The 19,591-nt window shown below is 43.0% G+C and overlaps 1 protein-coding gene across 1 annotated transcript in view; it reads left to right on the top strand.

Moving 5' to 3' along the window:
- Nucleotides 1–9,630: 9,630 nt before the first annotated feature.
- MROH9 (maestro heat like repeat family member 9) overlaps nt 9,631–19,591 on the top strand; it is a gene marked incomplete at both ends in the record, with an annotated part of 37,357 nt that continues 27,396 nt past the window's right edge. The window contains 6 exons of the mRNA XM_080698787.1: nt 9,631–9,783; nt 12,337–12,416; nt 13,242–13,377; nt 13,850–13,936; nt 15,581–15,685; nt 17,112–17,247. Coding sequence (XP_080554913.1) covers nt 9,631–9,783; nt 12,337–12,416; nt 13,242–13,377; nt 13,850–13,936; nt 15,581–15,685; nt 17,112–17,247 — 697 coding nt within the window. The remainder of the gene's footprint in view (nt 9,784–12,336; nt 12,417–13,241; nt 13,378–13,849; nt 13,937–15,580; nt 15,686–17,111; nt 17,248–19,591) is intronic.

The raw sequence follows: 19,591 nt of genomic DNA, 5'->3' as shown, positions 1-19,591 counted from the left end.
GATGTCGTTACGTGAAATAAGCCAGGCTCAGAAAGTCAAGGGTTGTATGCTTTCTCTCACACGTGGAAGCTAAAGAGAAAAGAGGAACCGCATGAAAATAAAAGGGAGGCCGGAGGGCTGACTGGGTGAAGTGTGCATGTATGTATGTCTCCATGAGTCTCATCCCACTCAGATGTATGACTACCGATGAATGCACCAATAAAAATATAAAATACAAAAGGGAGACCAGTAGGATAGAGGAAGGTCAGGGACGGGAGGACAGGAAGGTAGGGAGGCCCAGGGATTGCGACTGATCAGATTATGTTGCGTGCGTGTATGAGCACGCCGCATGAAAAATGCAGTTCTGCACCACCCTTATGCACCAACAAGAACTGTAAAAAGGAAGCATGCACAAGTAAATCTCCTGAAACATACTGCTCTAATTGCAGAAGCTCTAAAAACATTAGGTCTCCCTTGGTAGATCTGCTCTGCCTGTTGGGATGCTGTCTGCCTTGGGGGCAAGAACTTATGCGAGCAGGTTAGGAGTGTGTTCATCTCAGGGGTGAAGTGTGGGCATCGGCTGAGAAGGGCTGAGAAGTCTGTGTGGGGATCTTTGAGGCCCTGGGCTAGTGTGCAAATCCAAATCCTCACTGCGGCCAACAGGAAGGAGGGAAAGAGAAATAGCCTCCATCTCAGAGGCTTCCAAGAATTTGACCATGGACCACGATAAAAGAAGGCAGGAAATGTAGTCTTTCTTCATTCCAAACTCAGCTAAAGTTTGGGATTCCAGCTCTACAGAAGAATGAGACAGGCCACGCTATTTAATAAATTATCTTTGTGAAATAAAAATATGAGTATATGAAACACTGCAGGAGCACGGGCAGCTGAAAGAGACGGCTTGGCAAGCCTCTCTGGAATTACTGGCAAATGCTTCCAATGGAAACATCCAGATTCCTCAAAGCGAGAGACTTCTCTGCCCGCTCAAGTCTCCTCCTTTCCTTCCCCCTCCGACCCAGGTTGGAGACTGAGAGGGGCTGAGCCGACCTTGTCCCTGTCTGCAGGCTGCCTGACTGCGGCCAGCCGCAGTTGAGGGACCCGAGAGCTGTGATGGAGTGAAATAGCCTGTGTCACTATATCAGGTTAGAAAGCCTAAATTACTAAATTACAATCATTCTGCTACTTCAAGGATTATAATAAGACTTTTGTGAGCCAAGAAGAAATCAGAAATGTCATAGATGTGCCTGAGGTTTTTATCCTGGGGCAGGGAAAGAGATTTCCTTCTTAATACGTTTAAAAGGAAAATGAGAAATAAACATAAAGGTCATTTGGGATTATATCCCATGAGTGTTGCTTGAAGGAAATGGTGGTAATAATAACTACCTTACAAGTATTTTTGGTGAAGAACATGTTAAAAAAAAATAAATAGAAATGGGGTGTGATGGTGCACGCCTGTCATCCCAATACTTGGGAAGCTGAGAGAGAATTGCAGATTCGAAGGCAGCCTCAGCAACTTAGTGAGGTCCTCAGCAACTTAGTGAGGTCCTCAGCAACTTAGTGAGGTCCTCAGCAACTTGGTGAGCCCCTGTTTCCAAACAAAAAATTAATAGGCAGGGGTGTAGCTCAGAGGTAGATGGGTTTCATTTGTACTACCATAAAATAAATAAGATAAACACAAGAAAGTAATTAAGAAGGCATAGAGAGACACTAGATTCCTTCTCTCCATCCTTCCTATCCATTCAACAAATATGTAGTGAATTTGTACTATACGTTAGCTTTGGTTTTCAGGAGACATAAAAAGGGGGAAAAGACAAACAGTAGAAATGGATATGTTAAAAAAAATCATAACTCAATTCTCCCTGTCTGAAGAGAATCCAAAATATCTGGGTTGTTACCACCTGGGAGCATCTGTTGAAATTTTAGACAGAAATCCCAGGAGAGGCGCTGGCAAGCTCAAAGCTTGGAATCCTAGTCCATTTTACTGACAGAGCCATCACTATAACATACTTTTTGAGTTTTATGAGCTTATTTAATTATTTTTCTGTCAAAAGCTGACGCCAGCCACTCCACAGATATGGCACAGTGGGTCTGACACCCCTCCTGGGGGTCTGGGCTGTGGGGAGGCTACTTTCCATCGCATCAGGGAGGGCGGAAATTCAGTGTTCTCCATTAGCACAGTGAATTCCCCACGAAGGTTATCAATTCCTTTTCTGCTCTCCCCTTCCAATCTCCAAGCTCACAAGTGTTATCTTGAGTGACATCTAGTGGCTCTGTGTTGGAAGGAGAACCTTTAGTTTGAAGGTTTCTCTAGCTTGAGTTTTTCATCTGTTATGTATTTTATTTTTATTTCATAGCCCTTTTATTTATTTATTTTTATTTTGGAAATGAGTCTCACTAAGACTCTGAGGCTGGCCTTGAACTTGTGATCTTCCTGTCTCAGTCCCCCTAATACTAGGATTACAGGCATATACCACTGTGCCTGGATGTCCAAAGAGTCATATGAACAAATAATTTTGTACTATGGCAATTTAGATTTCCCACTTCCTGCTTGGAAGAAGAAGAAGGAAGAGGAGGAGGCAGAGGAGGAGGAGAAAAAGAAGGAGGAGAAGGAAGAAGAACAAGCAATGTTTGTGTCCTCACTTCATTGATGGGATGTCAACTTTTTTAGAAGAGAGAGTGTTTCCAAGTGGTTGTGATCGGGAAGCAGCTTCCCTGCCTGGTTCAGGAGCTCAGAGGTGTTCCAAACCAGCGCTGGGGTGAAGCAGGACACACCATGCCAACAGTTTCCCTTCCATGGCCTAGAGCAGGGAAACACTGTGGAGACTGTCAGATAGGAGGAAGCCAATGTCCACATTTTTCTGTTTGGTTTGAACTTGTGATGATTTAAAAGCCAAATTAAAACCAGAATTCACATTCCATATTTGATAGCCATTTCAAGATCATTGTGTAACAGACTGGATTGTGGTTGCACAGTTATTTATCTTGCTCTTTTCTCTTGTTTTCTTCCTACCCGTAGATTATTAAAAGAACTGACAGAGTCAGAGGAATTTCCCGAGAATAGAAGAATCCAATCCATTACAACTTTCTTCTTAAATCTGCAATACTGAAAGTAATCTAGCAAATCCTGATGTGTTCACTTTCTTCAATAAAAGAAAAAAAATATTGAAAGAATTGAGTTTACTTTTTCCCTTAATTCCAGTCCCATTCTCTGTCAGTATCATTAAGGTACAATTTATCTTCTCAGTCAATTAAAAATTGACTCAGTCAATTAAAAATATTGTGCCCAGGCCAGGTCTAGAGCCAGTGAGGTCAGGCCTGGAGCCTGTTGAGTGGCGAGGCCAGGTCTGGAGCCAGCGAGGCCAGGCCCGGAGCCTGTTGCGCGGCAGGTCTGGAACTGGGACCTGCTTCACAGCAAAGGGCCAGCAGATTTATTCAGCTGTGTGGCCAGGAAGCACTAGAAGCTGGTGCTGCCTCACCTAATCTCTCAGCAGATTTCCAGACCCAAGTGACCTCTATTAAAAAAAAATTGGTTGTGAGTGGATCATCCTGTCAAAGTTACTTACCTTCTGGCTTTCAGGTTTTCAGTAAGTGGGAATAAGTGGGGAGAAATAGAAGCTCTAATACATTGTTGGTAGGACTGCAACTTGGTGCAACCACTTTGGAGAACAGTATAGAAGATCTTCAAGAAGGAAGATGAACTTACCATATGATCCAGCAATACCACCTCTGGGTATCTACCAAAAAGGATGAAACCAAAATACCAAACTAATGCATGAATAACCATGTTCATAGCTGCACAGTTCACCATTGTCAAACTGTGGAACCAGCCAAGATGTCCTTCAACAGATGAGGGGATTTCAAAACCATGGGATATGCACACAATGGAATTTTGCCCAGCCATAAGGGAGAACAAAATTATCGCATTTACAGTGAAATGTCACAAAAAATAAGAAATCAGATGCTTTTCTTAATGTGCAAAATATTAGGGAGAACTGGGTAACAGGAGAACTCTAGATGAAGAAGGGAGCCTACAGAGGAGCAATGAGGGTGACATATCTGAGGGGATAAGAGGGAGGATAAGGGAAGCTCTTTAAAGCACATGATGTACTTAAACATATTAAAGTCAATCAGGAAGCCAAGCACGGGTAGAAGGGACGGGGAGGGAAGGGGTTAGAGATTGGGTAGGGGCTGATTGGGTGATGTATGCATGTATATCTCCACAAGCTTTTTTTTTAAATCCCATTGAGATGTATGACTACAATGCACCAATAAAAATTTATAAAAAATATTGTGCCCATTAAAATATTATTTGGTATGCATTTTAATTATATGAAGTTCATTGCACTATAGATATTATTCTACAATTCATTTTTCTTAATAATCATTTAACAGCCATTTATGTTTAGATATATAATATTATTTTGTTATTTTGACTGATGACTTCCATTGCATGAAGAGATCTCCATTTGTCTATCAGTGTTAGAACACTTTTTCAATACTTTTTTTTCCTACCAAAAATAATTTAGCGAGCCAGGTATGGTGGTGCATGCTTGTAATTCCCATACTTGGGAGGCTGAGACAGGAGGATCACAGTTCGAGGCCAGCCTCAGCGACTTAGTGAGGCCATCTGCAACTTAGTGAGGCCTTGTTTCAAAATAAAGGATAAAAAATAGGGCTGGAGGAAGAATGCACCTGAGTTCGATCCCTAATACCCCGAAAGAAACAGAAAAAACAAAATAATAAAATAATAATTTTGTGGAAGTGCTATTGAAATGGTGGAATAATAAGCCTGTGAAAATCCTCTTTATAAAAAAAATTAGAATGAAGGCAAATTTTTCAAAACCAGCTTTTTTGTATTAAAGAACTGGAATAATCTGAGATGTGTTTATTGGGAAAAAATTACTGAACCTCAGTAAGAATACCAGGTTTGTAGTGTCTTAATGGAACCTACTCCTGCACTCTTCTCTCTAATCCATGATAGCCTTAAGAACCAACAACCTTACAGGCACAGAATCTGAAAAAACAGCTGCCTAATGGTCACTAGAGAGGGCAGGAGAGGTCCCCACTCCCCTCAGTTCTCCAGGAAACCATCACTATCTGACCTGTCTTCTCTCTTCCTGAAAAAATACCATTCATGTTTGTTTTGCTAATAGATCTTGACTATAAAAAAAATCTTACTATAGTCTGAAATGAAAGGATAATAACAGTATTTCAAATCCACACAGGGAATACGCCAGCAAAGTTAACAGCATGAGTAAATATAAAAAAGTAAGATAAATGTGGTTTTGTTCCTCTCTCAGATTAAGAAAATAGCGTAAAGCAATGATTACAAAATCAAGTTGATTATAATTTAAATACATATATATATATATATATATATATATATATATATATATATATAGTATAGTATATGATAAGAGCAAAAAGGAAGAAATAGAAAGCAAGCTTTATTGGGGCAATGTCTTGTTTGATTTGTGGCACTGGGGATTGAACTCAAGGGCATTCTATCTTCAAGCTATACCCCCAGCCTTATTTTTTTTAATTTTTATTTTTGAAACAGGGTCTCACTAGGTTGAAAAAGAGAGTCTCACTACTTGCTGAGGTTATTCTATAACCTGCAATCCTCCTGTCTCAGCCTCTCACGTACTGAAATTACAGGCGTATACCACCATAACCAGCAAAGTTTACTATTAAAATTAAGTTGGGCCGGGTGTGGTGACGCACGCTTGTAATCCCCACGCTTGGGAGGCAGAGACAGGAGGATTGCGCAGGTTCGAAGCCAGCCGTGCTGACTTAAGAGACCCTGTTTCCAAATTTAAAAAGTATGAAAATAGGTCTGGAAGTGTAGCCCAGAGGTAGAAAGGTTTCCAGGAACCCCAGTACCACCAAAAATAAAAAATAAAAAAATAAAAAATAAATTAAGTTGGTATTAATTCAAACATGTTTTAGACTAAAGCTTTTAAATATAATCCCATGTCAACCACTAACAAAACAATTCAAAGATATCCAGAAAAATAAGCAGAAGGGAATTAAAATGGAATACTAGACCAGTTTTATTTAACTTGAAAGGCAGAGTTAGAAGCATAGAAAACCAGAAATACGTGGCACATATAAAATAATGGAAAAATGCCAGATGTGAATCCTACTAGATTTAAAGTTATATTAAATATAAAGAAAATAAACATTCTAATCAAATGTTAGAGATAGGCAGGGGAATGTTTTCAAACATGATGTAAGTGCTTACTGTTTACAAAGGACATTCTTTAGATTCAAAGATACAAATAAATTGAAAATGAAGGAATGGGAAAAGGTGTGCTACGCAAATATTAATAAAAACAGAGTGGCAATAATCACATCAAACAAAATGAACTTAGACAAAAATATTCTTAGAAAAAGAGAAGGCCATCTTATTTTTTTGTTTTGTTTTGTTTTGTTTTTTTGTTTTTTTGTGGTACTGGGGTTCCTGGAAGCCCTTCTACCTCCGGGATACACTCCCAGACACCTATTTTGTATTTTTATTTGGAAACAGGGTCTCTTAAGCCAGCACACGCGCCTGGCTTCGAACCTGTGAGATCCTCCTGTCTCTGCCTCCCAAGCGCGGGGATTACAAGCGTGCGCCACCACGCCCGGCGAGAAGGCCATCTTATAATTATGAAAAAGTCAATCCATCAGGAAGACATAAAAATAGTAAACATATATGCACCTACCCAAAGAATCTCAAAATACACAGAGTAATAGCTGACAGGAGAAATAAACAATTCAGTAATAGTTGGGTACTTTCATACCTCACTTTTAATAATGTATAGAACAATTAGTCAGAAACAAAAAAATAGCAAACTTGAATAACACCATAAACCAAGTAGACACAAGAGATTGCTCTAGAACACTACCAAACGACATCGGGATACACACCTCTTTAGTGCACATGAATCATTCTCTAATATTAACTATATGAAGCAATAAAACTCAATGCATTTAAAAGAACAGAAATCATACAGATCATACTTAAATCATGCTGTTCACATTCAATGAAATAAAAGTAGAAATCAATAACAAAAAGAAACGGGAAATAAACAAACATAAAAATTAAACAGCATGCTCCTAACTAGCTCATTGGTCAAAGAAGAAATCAAGGAAAATGAGAAAACACACTGAGATGAAAGGGAAAAAAAAGAAACAAAAACAGTGCCTCAATCAACATCCTCACTGCGGTAATCCAAAGTCACTAACCACACAATTTAGGGGAAGAAGATTCATTTGTTCACAGTTCTTTAGAGATTTGGGAGTTCAGTCCATGTGAGGTTGAGGTCTGTAGAGCTCAGGGCAGGTCAGCGGGAAGAAGAGGGAGGGAGAGAGCAAGGGCCCTGCTCTCACTTCTTGAGGGTCAGTAGCAAACAAGCAAGGGAATTCAAAGACAAAAGGGCAGTCCCTAAGGCCACACCTTCTCCAGACACTCCCAGTCCAGATTGCCACCCAGTAAATCCATTACAAAGGGCTGATCTACTGGTGAGATTACAACTCCCAGGATTTAACCTTATCAACCCTGAACACTAATACTTGAGCTATTCAGGGGACATTCTACATCTAATCAAAATAAACAAAAACATAGCATACCAAATGGTGTAGGAAGTCCTTATATTTATAAATGTCTACATCAAGAAAGAAGACAATCTCAAATCATTAACTTTTTACCATAAAATGTAGGGGGAAAAAAAGATCAAGCAAGATGATGGCATTGTAAGACTCTCAATTGACTATCCTTCCATATTGGAACCGCTACCTACACACCAAATTTTCTTCACTAAGAAAACCAGGTAAGCGATCAGAGTTTCTGGTTTTTAACAAAATAGTAAAAGTGCATTGAAGGTGGCAGGAAAGAAAAAGACTCAACTCCAAAGGATACAGCAGTTTGGAGAGGGATACCCCTCACATGAGTGTAGAAGTAGACTTGGAACCTAGTACCAGGCAAGTCAAGTACCAGGCAGAGCCTGAAGCCCCCCCTCCAGGCTGTGGGCTGTCTTTAGGCCCAAGTTAGCCTGGCAGCTAGGGGATGGCTTCTACCATCCCTCCCCCAACCTTAGCACGGTGCAGAAGAAGATCCTGTCCACACCAGGATGCAGAGGAAGTAGAGAAGAAAGCACAGTACTTTACCTGAGAACTCGGTGAGGGTCCACTGGTCCAGGGAAACCCAGCACCAGGCAGAATGCACAGGACCTATCCAGGCCGAGGCCTGTGGTCAGAGTCTCTGGACCTGCCCAGCACTGGGCATGGAATAGTCTTGGCGACAGCAACACCAGCTGTGCTGTGGGCCTGGGACACACCGCAGAGTCTGTGCAGGTCTCTGCAGCTACGAGACTCTGGTGCAACCCAGCTAGCATCAGCGGTGGTGATTTAGGAATGCTGCCACAAACATCCTTCCCCATGTCCCCCTCAGCACCAGTTGTAGAAGTGTGTCTATAGTCTATAGACCTACATCTGGAAATTCTGGGTGGTCGGTTTTCAAACTTGTTGGAACTTGACATCTTGCTCTACAAACCACGTATATCATTTCTACTTCACCAGTTGTGTGAGAAAAAATGTTTCTTTTTATCCTTGCCAAAATTAAAATATTGGCAATACTGATCAATTTTTTAACTTTTTTTTTTGGTACTGGGACTGAATCCAGGGTTATAATACCTCTGAGCTAGACTCGCAAACCTATTTTAGTTTTGAAATAGAGTGTGGATAAGTTGCTGAGACTGGCTTCAAATCTAAGATCCTCCTGCCTCAACCTCCCAAGTACTGGGATTACAGGCATTCTGCATACCACATCTGGCTACTGTTACATATTTTTATTTTATTTTTACTTATTAGCTAGAGAATAATAAATCACTGATTTCCATTTCCATGAGTTCGAGTGAAGCTAACCATCTTTTCATACATGTACTTATTCTGTGAATCTTCTACCAGATAATTTGCCCAGTTACAGAATGACCTTCCAGTGACAGTGACATAGAATTGGGAATGTCCCCTCCCAACAGTGACAGTGAGGACCAGCAGCCACCTGGGCATGCCGGCCGTACATTCTAGCCAGGTGCCACATCCATTCCAGAATAGAATCCCTGACATACTTGGTTGCCATGACCGGAGACAACATTTGGAAGGAATCTCATGGAGGATACCCATCCAAACCCGTTTACCTTTGGTAAGGAGGAAATAGACTAGAGTTTATGTTCACAACTTTCTGTTGTCAACAATTCCAGAACAACACATAAGTAAGTCATTGCTTTCCTAGGGATCCTTCAGGCAGCCCAAAGCTTGTCTTCTTTCTAACCTTGACTACTTTCTCATAGTTGGTGTTTTGTTGTTATCATTTCATTAGGAAAAAATATATATATAGGAATACATTTGAAAATAACTTCCCTGTGGGCCCTCACTTAGATTCTTACAAAATCTACCAGTTGAAACAATTCCTATTTGTTAATGAATTATCTAACTTCATGTCTTATTATTCAGTGTTCTCCCAGAGCAGCAGACGCCGTATGCAGAAATAGACTTAGATCAGGTATTGACTTGCATTATTCTAGAGACACAGAGGTCCCACCATCTGCCATCTAAAGCTGGTCCTTGGAACTCAAAGGCTTGATTTGAAATCCTGAGGTCCCTCCGTTGATGATGTGGATTCCAGCCCAGTTCTACAGGCCCAAGAACCACCGGGGGCAGGAGAAAGTCGATGACAAGTTCAATCTTCTGCCTTTTTGTTCTGCTCAAGTTCACAACCAATTGGATGGCACCAACCCCTCCAGAGAGGGCCGCCTGCCTTCCTCAGTAGAGCAATTTAAAATACCCATGTCTTCCACAAACATCCTCACAGGCACACCCAGAAATGATGTTTAACCAGAGAGCTAAGGATTCTGTGGCTCTGTCAAGCCGAAACACAGACTTGACTGTCATGAGGTCTAGCTTCTCCCTGTCTGAGACTCCTCGAGCCTGGCAGGCATTTGTGCACTTTCTTTTTTAACTTCTGGGGGTCTGAATCACCTCTAAATTGGTAGTCCTCAAAGTTTCAATAGTGTCAGAATCTACTCTGAAAACATCGAAAAGACATTGTGATTTAGACTTTGTTTAGAAAAGCAACTGAGAACAGACGTGGCAGTGCATACCCACAATCCAAGTACTTGGAAGGCTGAGACAGGAGGATTGCAGACTCAAGGTCAGCCTCGGCAACTTCATGAGACCCTCAGCAACTTTGTGAGACCCTGTTTCGAAAGATTTTATTTTTTAAGAAGGAACGAGGTATGATGGTGCATACCTATAATCCCAGTACTTGAGAGGCTGTGACAGGAGGATCACAGGTTCAGCCTCAGTCTCAGAAACTTAGCAAGTGCCCGTTCTAAAATAAAAACTAAAAATGGCTGAAGGTATAGCTCAGAGGTAGAATGCCCCTAGATTCAGGCCCCATGACCTCCCCCCCCTAAAAAAGTGTGGGAATTACAAGCGTGCACCACCACGCCCGACTTATTCTTTATTTTGAAACATGGTCTCACTAAGTTTTGAAGGGCCTCACTAAGTAGCTAAGGCTGGCTTCAAACCAAGATCCTCTTGACTCAGTCTCCCAAGTACTGGGATTACAAGAGTGCACACCATGCCTGGCTTAATTTTTTTTTCTTAAGTGTCACATAATAAGCCAGATGTTGTTGTGCTTGCCTGTAATACTAGTACTTGGGTTGGCTAAGACAGGAGGATCATAGGTTCAAAGCCAGCATCAGCAACTTAGTGAGGCACTCAGCAACTCAGCCGCGGCCACTGTCCCCCACGCGAAGAGGCCGTCAGTCTAACACTCCAAGCAGTGAATTTTGCCAACAACCCTAACGGCCTTGAAGGAGCACCCTCATGAGAGGTGAAAGGGCAGATCCTGTTTCAAAAACACCCATTGGGGGTGTAGCTGGTTTCAATCCCCAGGACCCCCAAACACCCTGCAAAAGTATCCCATAATGAAAAAGCTTATAATTCATAATGAAGACAATTAGGAAAATCTATCTGGTAAAAAAAAAAATCTTAAAGTGACCGCAATGTTCCTGTCCCCAATGTTCATGCCCTATATAAGTCCCTCCTACTGAAGCTGAAAATTAAGGAAAGGTATAGACTAAAGTTCTGAATATGAAGGGGAGTCATGATTATGTTTCAGATCCTGGCAAAAGGGATCTTGCAAACATAATTAAGGTTACTAATCCACTGGCTCTGAATTCATATAAGGGAGGTTATCAAGTGGGCCTGACATGAGCCCTTAATTCTGGGTCTCGATTTCTGGAAACAAGACAGAATTGAGCAGTGTGAGAAGGCCCATGGGGCTTGGGGGGTCACAGCAAAAAGACCTGTTGGAAGCTTTAGGAGTTGACAGATGCCCTCAGCCACGGCCACCAGCCCCCATGCAAACAGGCCCTCAGTCTGACATTCCAAGCAGTGAATTCTGCCAGCAACCCCAATGGCCTTGAAGGAGAACCCTTGTGGGAGGGGAAAGGGTAGCCCTGCTAACCCTGGATCCCACCGGGTGCGACCCAAGCCCAGAGCACGGCCACGCTGAGAGGCGGCCTCCTGACCTGCGCAAACTGCTGTGATAAACGGGAGTTCATTAAGCCACTCGATTTGAAGTAATTTGATATATAGTAACAGAAAAGTAATACAATCTCCAGGACAGATAACATGATAGCATCAAAACTGACAGAGCAAGATAAACTATAGGGAAGCTGCAGGATTATGTAATAATACCTGATATTCTTTTGCAGAATTTAGTAAGAAAAGACTTTAACTCCTGTCAACATGTCCTCAAGGAGTTCCAAAACAAGTAAGGCTTTAGTACATAGCAGATAAAGATAGACTGTGTGTGTGTGTGTGTGCGCGCGTGCTCGCGCGCGCGCATGCGTGTATGTGTGTGTGTGTGTGTGTGTGTGTGTGTGCGCGTGGCATGCGTGTGTGTGTGTGTGTGTGCGCGTGGCATGCGTGTGTGTGTGTGTGTGCGTGTGTGTGCATGTGTGTCCTTGATAGGCTTTGCCATCGAGGTCGCGTTAGCTTCCGGTTTCGAGGTACGGCCCGCTGAGGCGCAGACGGGCCATTCCTTGTTTTCTCACGAGTGTCTCTCTGCCTGGCTAGTGTCTCTCCTGCAGACGTTGCAGTCCAGCATGAAATGGCACCACATGGTATGTGTACTCCATAAGGACTTCAGTGGGACGCATCTCTGGCGGGCCTGGGGGTGGGACCCAGCCACTGTCTCTATTACCAAGATAGATGATTAACCTTCAAAGGAGTGGAGAGCGAAGGAAAGGGGCAATTTGCTGGAAACTGTTTTCCCTTGCTCTCTTCCCTTTGTCTTTGTGGACTTAGGAGCATACAGCGAGCTACCTGTGGGATACATACTCTGGCCTGCTGTGTCACCAGTCCATGGTCCTGGCCATCAACTCCAGGTACATAAAATGCAATGTGCTGTTAGTTCACTAACCGAATAGCATTAAACACTATGTCTTTAAAAAAAAAACATAATTGTGAGAAATAAAAATGTCCTCCAAATCCTGCCATCCGGATGCTGCAATGGTTATTTCTTTCTCATCCTCTCCCCAGATCTTTACGTACTGTGTGGGTCAGCAGATCATCTTTCTGGCTGACAATGGGCAGGTTTCTTTTGTCAATAATTGGAAGATGCATCCCAGTACCACAAATATTAAAATGCAAAAAAAATATAGCATCACTGACTAGAGAAAGTGTGGGAACAATACAATTCAACTGTCTCAAGCTTCGTATGGGCTTGTGGACACGGATAGAAATATAATACTCTTGGCCGGGCATGGTGGCGCACGCTTGTCATCCCCGCGCTTGGGAGGCGGAGACAGGAGGATCGCACAGGTTCGAAGCCAGCCGCGCGCGGGCTTAGGAGACCCTGTTTCCAAATAAAAATGTAACAATAGGTCTGGGAGTGTAGCCCGGAGGGAGAAGGGCTTCCCGGAACCTCAGTACCACCAAAAAAAAAAGAAATATAATACTCTTTACATTATTATGTTTAGGGGGAAATATGTTCTGATTTCTAAATCACTGGCCGTAGGTTACATTTACAAAGAAATCCATTCCTGAATATGTAAAGCACCATCGTTACGAGACTATCTAAGACCCATGTTTCATGTCAAGCCCAAAGCTGGACCTTGCTTTCTAGTTTTATACTCTCTTGTCACTAAGAGAAACCAATGACGTTAGGTTACACTTGAACTTAGTTTGATAACCATATCTTTTCCCATCAGTTTTGTGGATCCAGCACTGCAGTTTGGAACGCAATTGAAGATAATAGCATCATCTTTTAAAATGGTATTTTCTTTACCAAGTCTTAATGAAATAAAAGCAAGGGAGACCAGCAAGGAAGACGCTGAGGATCAGGAAGTAAGCCCTTTCTTCTTTGGATCATGAGGAGACAGCGCTGCAGCCTCTACTTGTAGATGTTCTTGGAAGCTCATACTCTATGCATCTACAACGCCCGGGGTTTAATGGATTGTGTACGGGTCATAAAAACCCATGGGTGAAGGGACTTTTGGTTAATTGACCTAGCAAGACCAGGGAGTTTACTGGAAAGTACTGCGAAAAAGAGCAAAACCAGAGAAAGATGGAGGTAGGAAGGGTCCCCTGCTACAGTCAGAACACCTGAGGCCTTCGCTGCATAGCACTGCAACATGGCGCACTGGATCACTAAGTTCAAGAACAGTTGGTGGCATTTGGTTTGGGCAAGGTCTCATCAACATAGCCACCTCTGCTTTCTGACTTTCTGTTTGCAAGGAGAATTTGGGATACCCAGATGCACAACTGTACATTTTAGGTTAATTTTTATTCAAGGTCGGTGTACATTTTTGTCTTTCAGAATTTATACCAAAATATTTTAAATCTCTATGAAGACACTCTTCTGATCTTAGTGTCTAAAGACCTCTACAAACTACAGATCCTAAAGGTAAGAGGAAAATAAGCAGTTTCCTTTACATGAATATCATGAACTCACTGCGTTTCACTTATGTCCTAATTTGCCCTATTTGTGTGTCCTTCAATTACTTAGTAGCTGAACTCCCTCCTCATGAAGTGAAATTGCTCAAAAAACAAAATCACTTATTTTACTCGGGGACATTCTACCTCTACGATATGCCTCTAGCACTATTTTTTATTCTTTGTGTGTGTGTGTGGTACTAGGGGTGGAACCCAGGGGCTTTTCTACCCTCAGGCTATACTCCCAGACATATTTTATGCTTTATTTGGAAACAGGGTCTTACCAAGTTGCTGAGCGCCTCTGTAAGTAGCTGAGGCTGGCTTTGAACCTGTGCGATCCTCCTGTCTCAGCCTCCCAAGCGCTGTGATTACACGCGTGAGCCACCACGCCTGGCTTTATTCTTTGTTTTAAAACAGGGTCTCGCTAAATTGCAGAGGGCCTCATTGAGTAGCTGTGGGTGAATCTCAGAGGAAGGATGCCCCTGGGTTCCATCCCCAGTACCTCAACAAAATAAAGTGATTACCATCTCCTCTTCATCTGGACGTGTGTGTTCCTTTCACCACCCCATCTACTATTAACAGCGCCCAGTTAGTGAGCTTTTCAGGTCAGGTACTAAGCCATATATGTGAGTTACCTCCTCTAATCCTTAAAATGACCCTATGAAAAAATTACTAGCATTTTGCCCAATTTGGAGGTAAAAGAATAGAAAGGGGGTGATAATACAGTGTCGTCACGTAGAGGAACAGACAGGACTGAGGAACCTGTTAGTTAACCACTTGGAATAAAAGCCACTCTTCAGAACTTGTTTGATCCTCAAAAAAAAAGATGAAATCTCATTTCCCCCAAAAGCAGAGACGTGCCCGTCTGTGGTTCAGAAATCCTTCCACCTGGGGATGCACTTCAGCACGGCTGTCAAATGAAAGCCGGCGAAGAACCATGGATTTGGCCAGACACTGGCTTGAACACAGTGGACGGGCAGACTGCTGGGGAAGGCTGGGAACGGGCATTGGCGTCCGAGGCATGCGCAGTCTCGCCCTCTTCCTGGGGAGGGGGGTAAATATGTCCCGGTACAGAGGAGTTAGAGCAAATAAAGGCACAGAAAGGCATAACTGAGTCAAAATTAGCAAGGACTTCCTCGTCAAGCTGCCCCAGGAATGTGCTCTCTAACCAGAACTCAGAACACTTCTGGAGGTGGATATGCAGAGTAATTGTGGGGAGAGATGACATTACAGGATCTGATAGTATTGCAGTTCTCTTTGGAAGCTGAAAAGCAGATCCTATAATTTTTTTAAAGGAGTGCATTTACATAGAAAAAGAGAAAATAATGCAGCTGGTTCTCACACACTAAAATTCTCATCATGCCTGAGAAGATGACTATATTAGGTGGACATTAGTAACCCGTCAAACAGAAGGAAATAAAACCCAGATGTAGTTGCTACTGTGGACGCAATAGTATCCAGTTATTGGTGGCCCATATTTTTTAGATAAATCAGGGTAAGCATGGATTCATCAGGAGACCACAGGAAACCCTGAATTGGTGAAGATGGAGACCCAGAGAGCCCTTTGGGAAACAGAGATACCATGGTGCTAAGATGACGCTTGTTTCTCTAACAGGAAATGACCACATGGATGAATGAAGATAGCTACTACCTGCAAGACAGAGTAATGATGGTCATCGGCAGGGTGCTGTGCTTTGCAGCCAGGAAGGTCAGGGGAGAGGTGAGGCACCGAGGCAATGGCGCCTCCTGGTGCTGAAGGCCGCGCTGCTAGGGTTCTGCTCCCCCGTGTGAGGCTCTGAGAGTGCGAGGCGCCTGCTTGGTGTGACTTGCCGGCATGCTGTGATATCCGGAGAGGAGTCCATATCCTGCATGACTAAATCAAGCAACTGCGATGCGATATACTCCACGGCTAGAGTATGAGTGTGTTAGACCCAGGTCTGGCTGACTGTGTTCTCTGCGGACCACAGGCCACATTATTCGTAACCTTACGAGTGTTTCCATCTGTCTCTCACTTCTTTTGTGCTTAAGCGGCTCAGAGTCCATGCAAATATCTGGAAGGTTCACACCAGAAACTACTGGGGGTGATTAAGCCTCACCATTAGTCTATTTCTGTACATCTCCTCACATGGCATACACTTAGCAATTATTTGGCGCCAACTGTTTGAGGGGGTTATCCAAATGCATCTCTCTGCGTGTGAGTGTATTAGTGGAGCTGCACTCAGGTCCTAGGTAAGGCACAGCGGAGCTTCATCTTTTACCACTCCTTCTTCTCCTCTTTCCATCACCATGGCACCGTTTACACTCCCTGGCCCACACCCCACTCCTCAGCCATGAAAGATGAAATGTGTACATTCAGATGGGTAGCAGAAGGCTCTCGTGTAACAGTCCAGGGTTCCCAGCTTGTACAGGTTTGAGAAACCACGGAACCTACTCCTCTGTCCTGCGATGCTCCCTGTCTGCCACCAGGTGGCTGCACACCAGCGGTTTTCAGACCGTGGACCCAAGAGCTGAAATCAACCAGCTCCTAGTCACTGAAGGACAGACCTCACTAAGTCAGCTTTCTTTTTAAACCACTGTCTTCTAAACAAGTGAACTTAACTGGGTAATTATACAACAACAACACAATAAAAAATAGAATAAATAAATTAAAAGTGGCGCTTCCACTGGCCTAGTCTCTGATCTCTCTGTATCTGGCACCACGTAGATAATCAGTGAATATTTGTCCTGTCCACTTCTAATTAAATGTAAGTGCCCGGCCTTTCTCCTGTGCTGTTCATACATTGAAATAAGACACTCCTCTTACTTCTCTATATTTTAGGGATTTGCGCCTGGCAACTGGAACCTACTTTATGGAACCAAAACTGCCATTAGTTGAGTTCCTATTATTCTCAAATACTTTGTGAGAAACTTTCTGTCATAAACATCAACCCCTCTCTCCCCACAGGGACTGTTACAGTATGACATCTGGTCTTCATTTCACAGATGAGGAGACTGAGACTCAGTAACAGAGCCGGGATTTGAGAGCAGATCTTAAGATCCCCCCAAGGCTTATCCTCCAGTCTTGTTCTGACACACAAGGGATTCAGTTGTGGGCAGCAGTGTGGACTGTGAATAGCAAGTGCCTGTTCCCTTTGTTTCTCCATCAGACAAGTGTGGACGCTCCGTGTCTGGGGATCCTGGCTGCAGAGCTGTCTCTCCTGTGTTCCCATCCTGACCCCTCCATCGTCCAACAGGCATCCATAGGCATGTACCACCTGCTCTGTGTTGCAAGGTGTCAGAATGGTAAGCATGGCTTCTCACGTTTTCTAAAGACTATTGCAACTCTGTCCCTAAAATTCCTACTTGTAAGTCCCAGGAAAGCTCTATGTCCATGAATTTTTAAATCCTGTCCCCAAATATATAGCTTCACTTCATAGAAAATGGGTTTTTGTTTTTTTTGCAGTACTGGGAATGGAATCCAGGGGGCATTCTACCTCCCAACTATACCCCAGCCCTGTTTTTTATTCTTTATTTTGAAACAGAGTCTCACTGAGTTGCAAAGGGCCTCACTAAGTAGTTGAGGCTGTCCATGAACCGCGATCCTCCTGTCTCAGCCTCCCAAATGCTGGGATCACAAGCGTGTGCCACCATACCCGGCCCTAGAAAGAGGTTTTTAAGATTCTCTTTAGCATTGTCAAGAAATTCTAGCAATGGTATGGTTGGTTCTTCAATACCTGTAAAGCACTGTACTTAGGCACGTGCTGGATGTTAATGATGGGGATAGGCACGCCAGGTGGAGGGAAGGAGAGAGCTCACCCATAGGACTTCTGAAAAAGGAACATTTCTTCCTCCAGGGGAATCAATTGGGATACTCAGATTCTTGCTTTAATCATGGAGGGAAATCAGCCTAAGACTAAAATAAATGTTGAGGTGGCTTCCCTAACAAGGCACAGATGCACGACTTGATCGTACCAAACTGTTTCAAAGCAACCTAACTGCATCTCATGAGAATGCTTAAAAATATCTGTAGTATCCTCAGCTTCTGTCCAGAGTGTGGTATCAAAGAAAAATATAGATAGATAACAGAGAGGTAGATGGATAGATGGATAGATCTCAACACATTGGACATCAGTCAATAAAGGACAATGGCTCCTGAGAGGTGGAAGATGGGAACAGATGGTGTATGGTCCACAATTTCCTGAGCATCTCATATAGACTCCAGCACAGAAAAGGGTAGTCCCATGATCTCACTGAGTTGAAGAGATAGAACCAGGAGTCCAAGATGGTCAAGACAGTTGAGTTCCCAGGGAAGAATACCAGAAAAGTGTGCACAAAGAGAGTTCCAGAGCCCTGCAGAGCCTACTGTATAGATTCAGCTGAGTGCTGGTGAGAACGCGCTTGTGAGGAAGCTTCCTGCAGCTGGGGGTGGGGTGGGGAGGAGGGACGCTGAAAACTAGGAAACAACAACAACAAAAAATCCAACAAGCTCAACAAAGCACGTTAATAACACTCATGCCCATGAGCCAGAACTTCAAACGTCACTTGCCAGGAATGCAGTGGAGTCCTCACACCAGTCCTCACACCAGTTCCATCTGCAAAAGTAGGGAAATGAAAAGCAAATGAAGCCAAAACTAAGCAGAAGAAGAGAAATAATAAAGATGAAAAAATAATGTGAGAGAAAGCAGAAATGCGATATGAAGAAATAACAAAGCCAAAAGCAGACTCTTTAAGAAGACCATGAAAACAAAGAGCAAAAAACACAAATTGATGGTAGGAATGACAGAGACAGCATCACTAGGAACTCCGTGGATATTAAGAGAAAATGAGGAATAGTACAAACAAGTTAATGTAGATGGATTTGGCAACTTAAATAGAAAACTTCACCAAGGAACCCAAGTTACCAAAGCTCGCTCATGAAGAAATGGATATCACCCGCTATCCACCAAAGCAAGTGACCTCGTAGTTAAAATCTGTTTAGCAAAAAAAACCTCAGATCCACAGAGAACTCAAGGCTGAAATGTCCTAGTAGCCATTTAAGGAAAAATATGCAAATTGTATAAAAATTCTTGAAATGCAAAGACAAGGGGATATTTATGAGCTCATTCCATGAGGACCATTATTCTGACACCAAAACCAGGCAAGGGAGTGGGGCAACTACTAGCCAGGGCCTCTCATGTACATAAATGCAAAAACCCCAGTAAATCTAGCAAATTAAATATGATAATACACCAAAAGAATGCACCATGACAGCCGGGCGTGGTGGGCACGCTTGTAATCCCCACACTTGGGAGGCGGAGACAGGAGGATCAAGCAGGTTTGAAGCCAGCCGCGCTGGCTTAAGAGACCCTGTTTCCAAATGAAATATAAAATAGGTCTGGGAGTGTAGCCCAGAGGTAGAAGGGTTTCCAGGAACCCCGGTACCACCAAAAAAAAAAAAGAAAAAAAAAAAAAGAATGCACCATGACTATGTAGAATATATCCTAGGAATACAAAATCAATTTAACATTTGAAAATCAGTCAATATAATATGCCATATTTTTTGTGGTACTGGGGTTCCTGGAAGCCCTTCTACCTCCGGGCTACACTCCCAGACCTATTTTATTTTTGGAAACAGGGTCTCTTAAGCCACAGCGGCTGGCTTCAAACC

The sequence above is a fragment of the Muscardinus avellanarius genome, assembly GCF_963383645.1.
Source record: "Muscardinus avellanarius genome assembly, chromosome: 7".
In the NCBI taxonomy this organism is placed as follows: Eukaryota; Metazoa; Chordata; class Mammalia; order Rodentia; family Gliridae; genus Muscardinus; species Muscardinus avellanarius.
The sequence above is the reverse complement of the archived record's forward strand: the minus strand, read 5'-3'. Positions and strand labels throughout refer to the sequence as shown.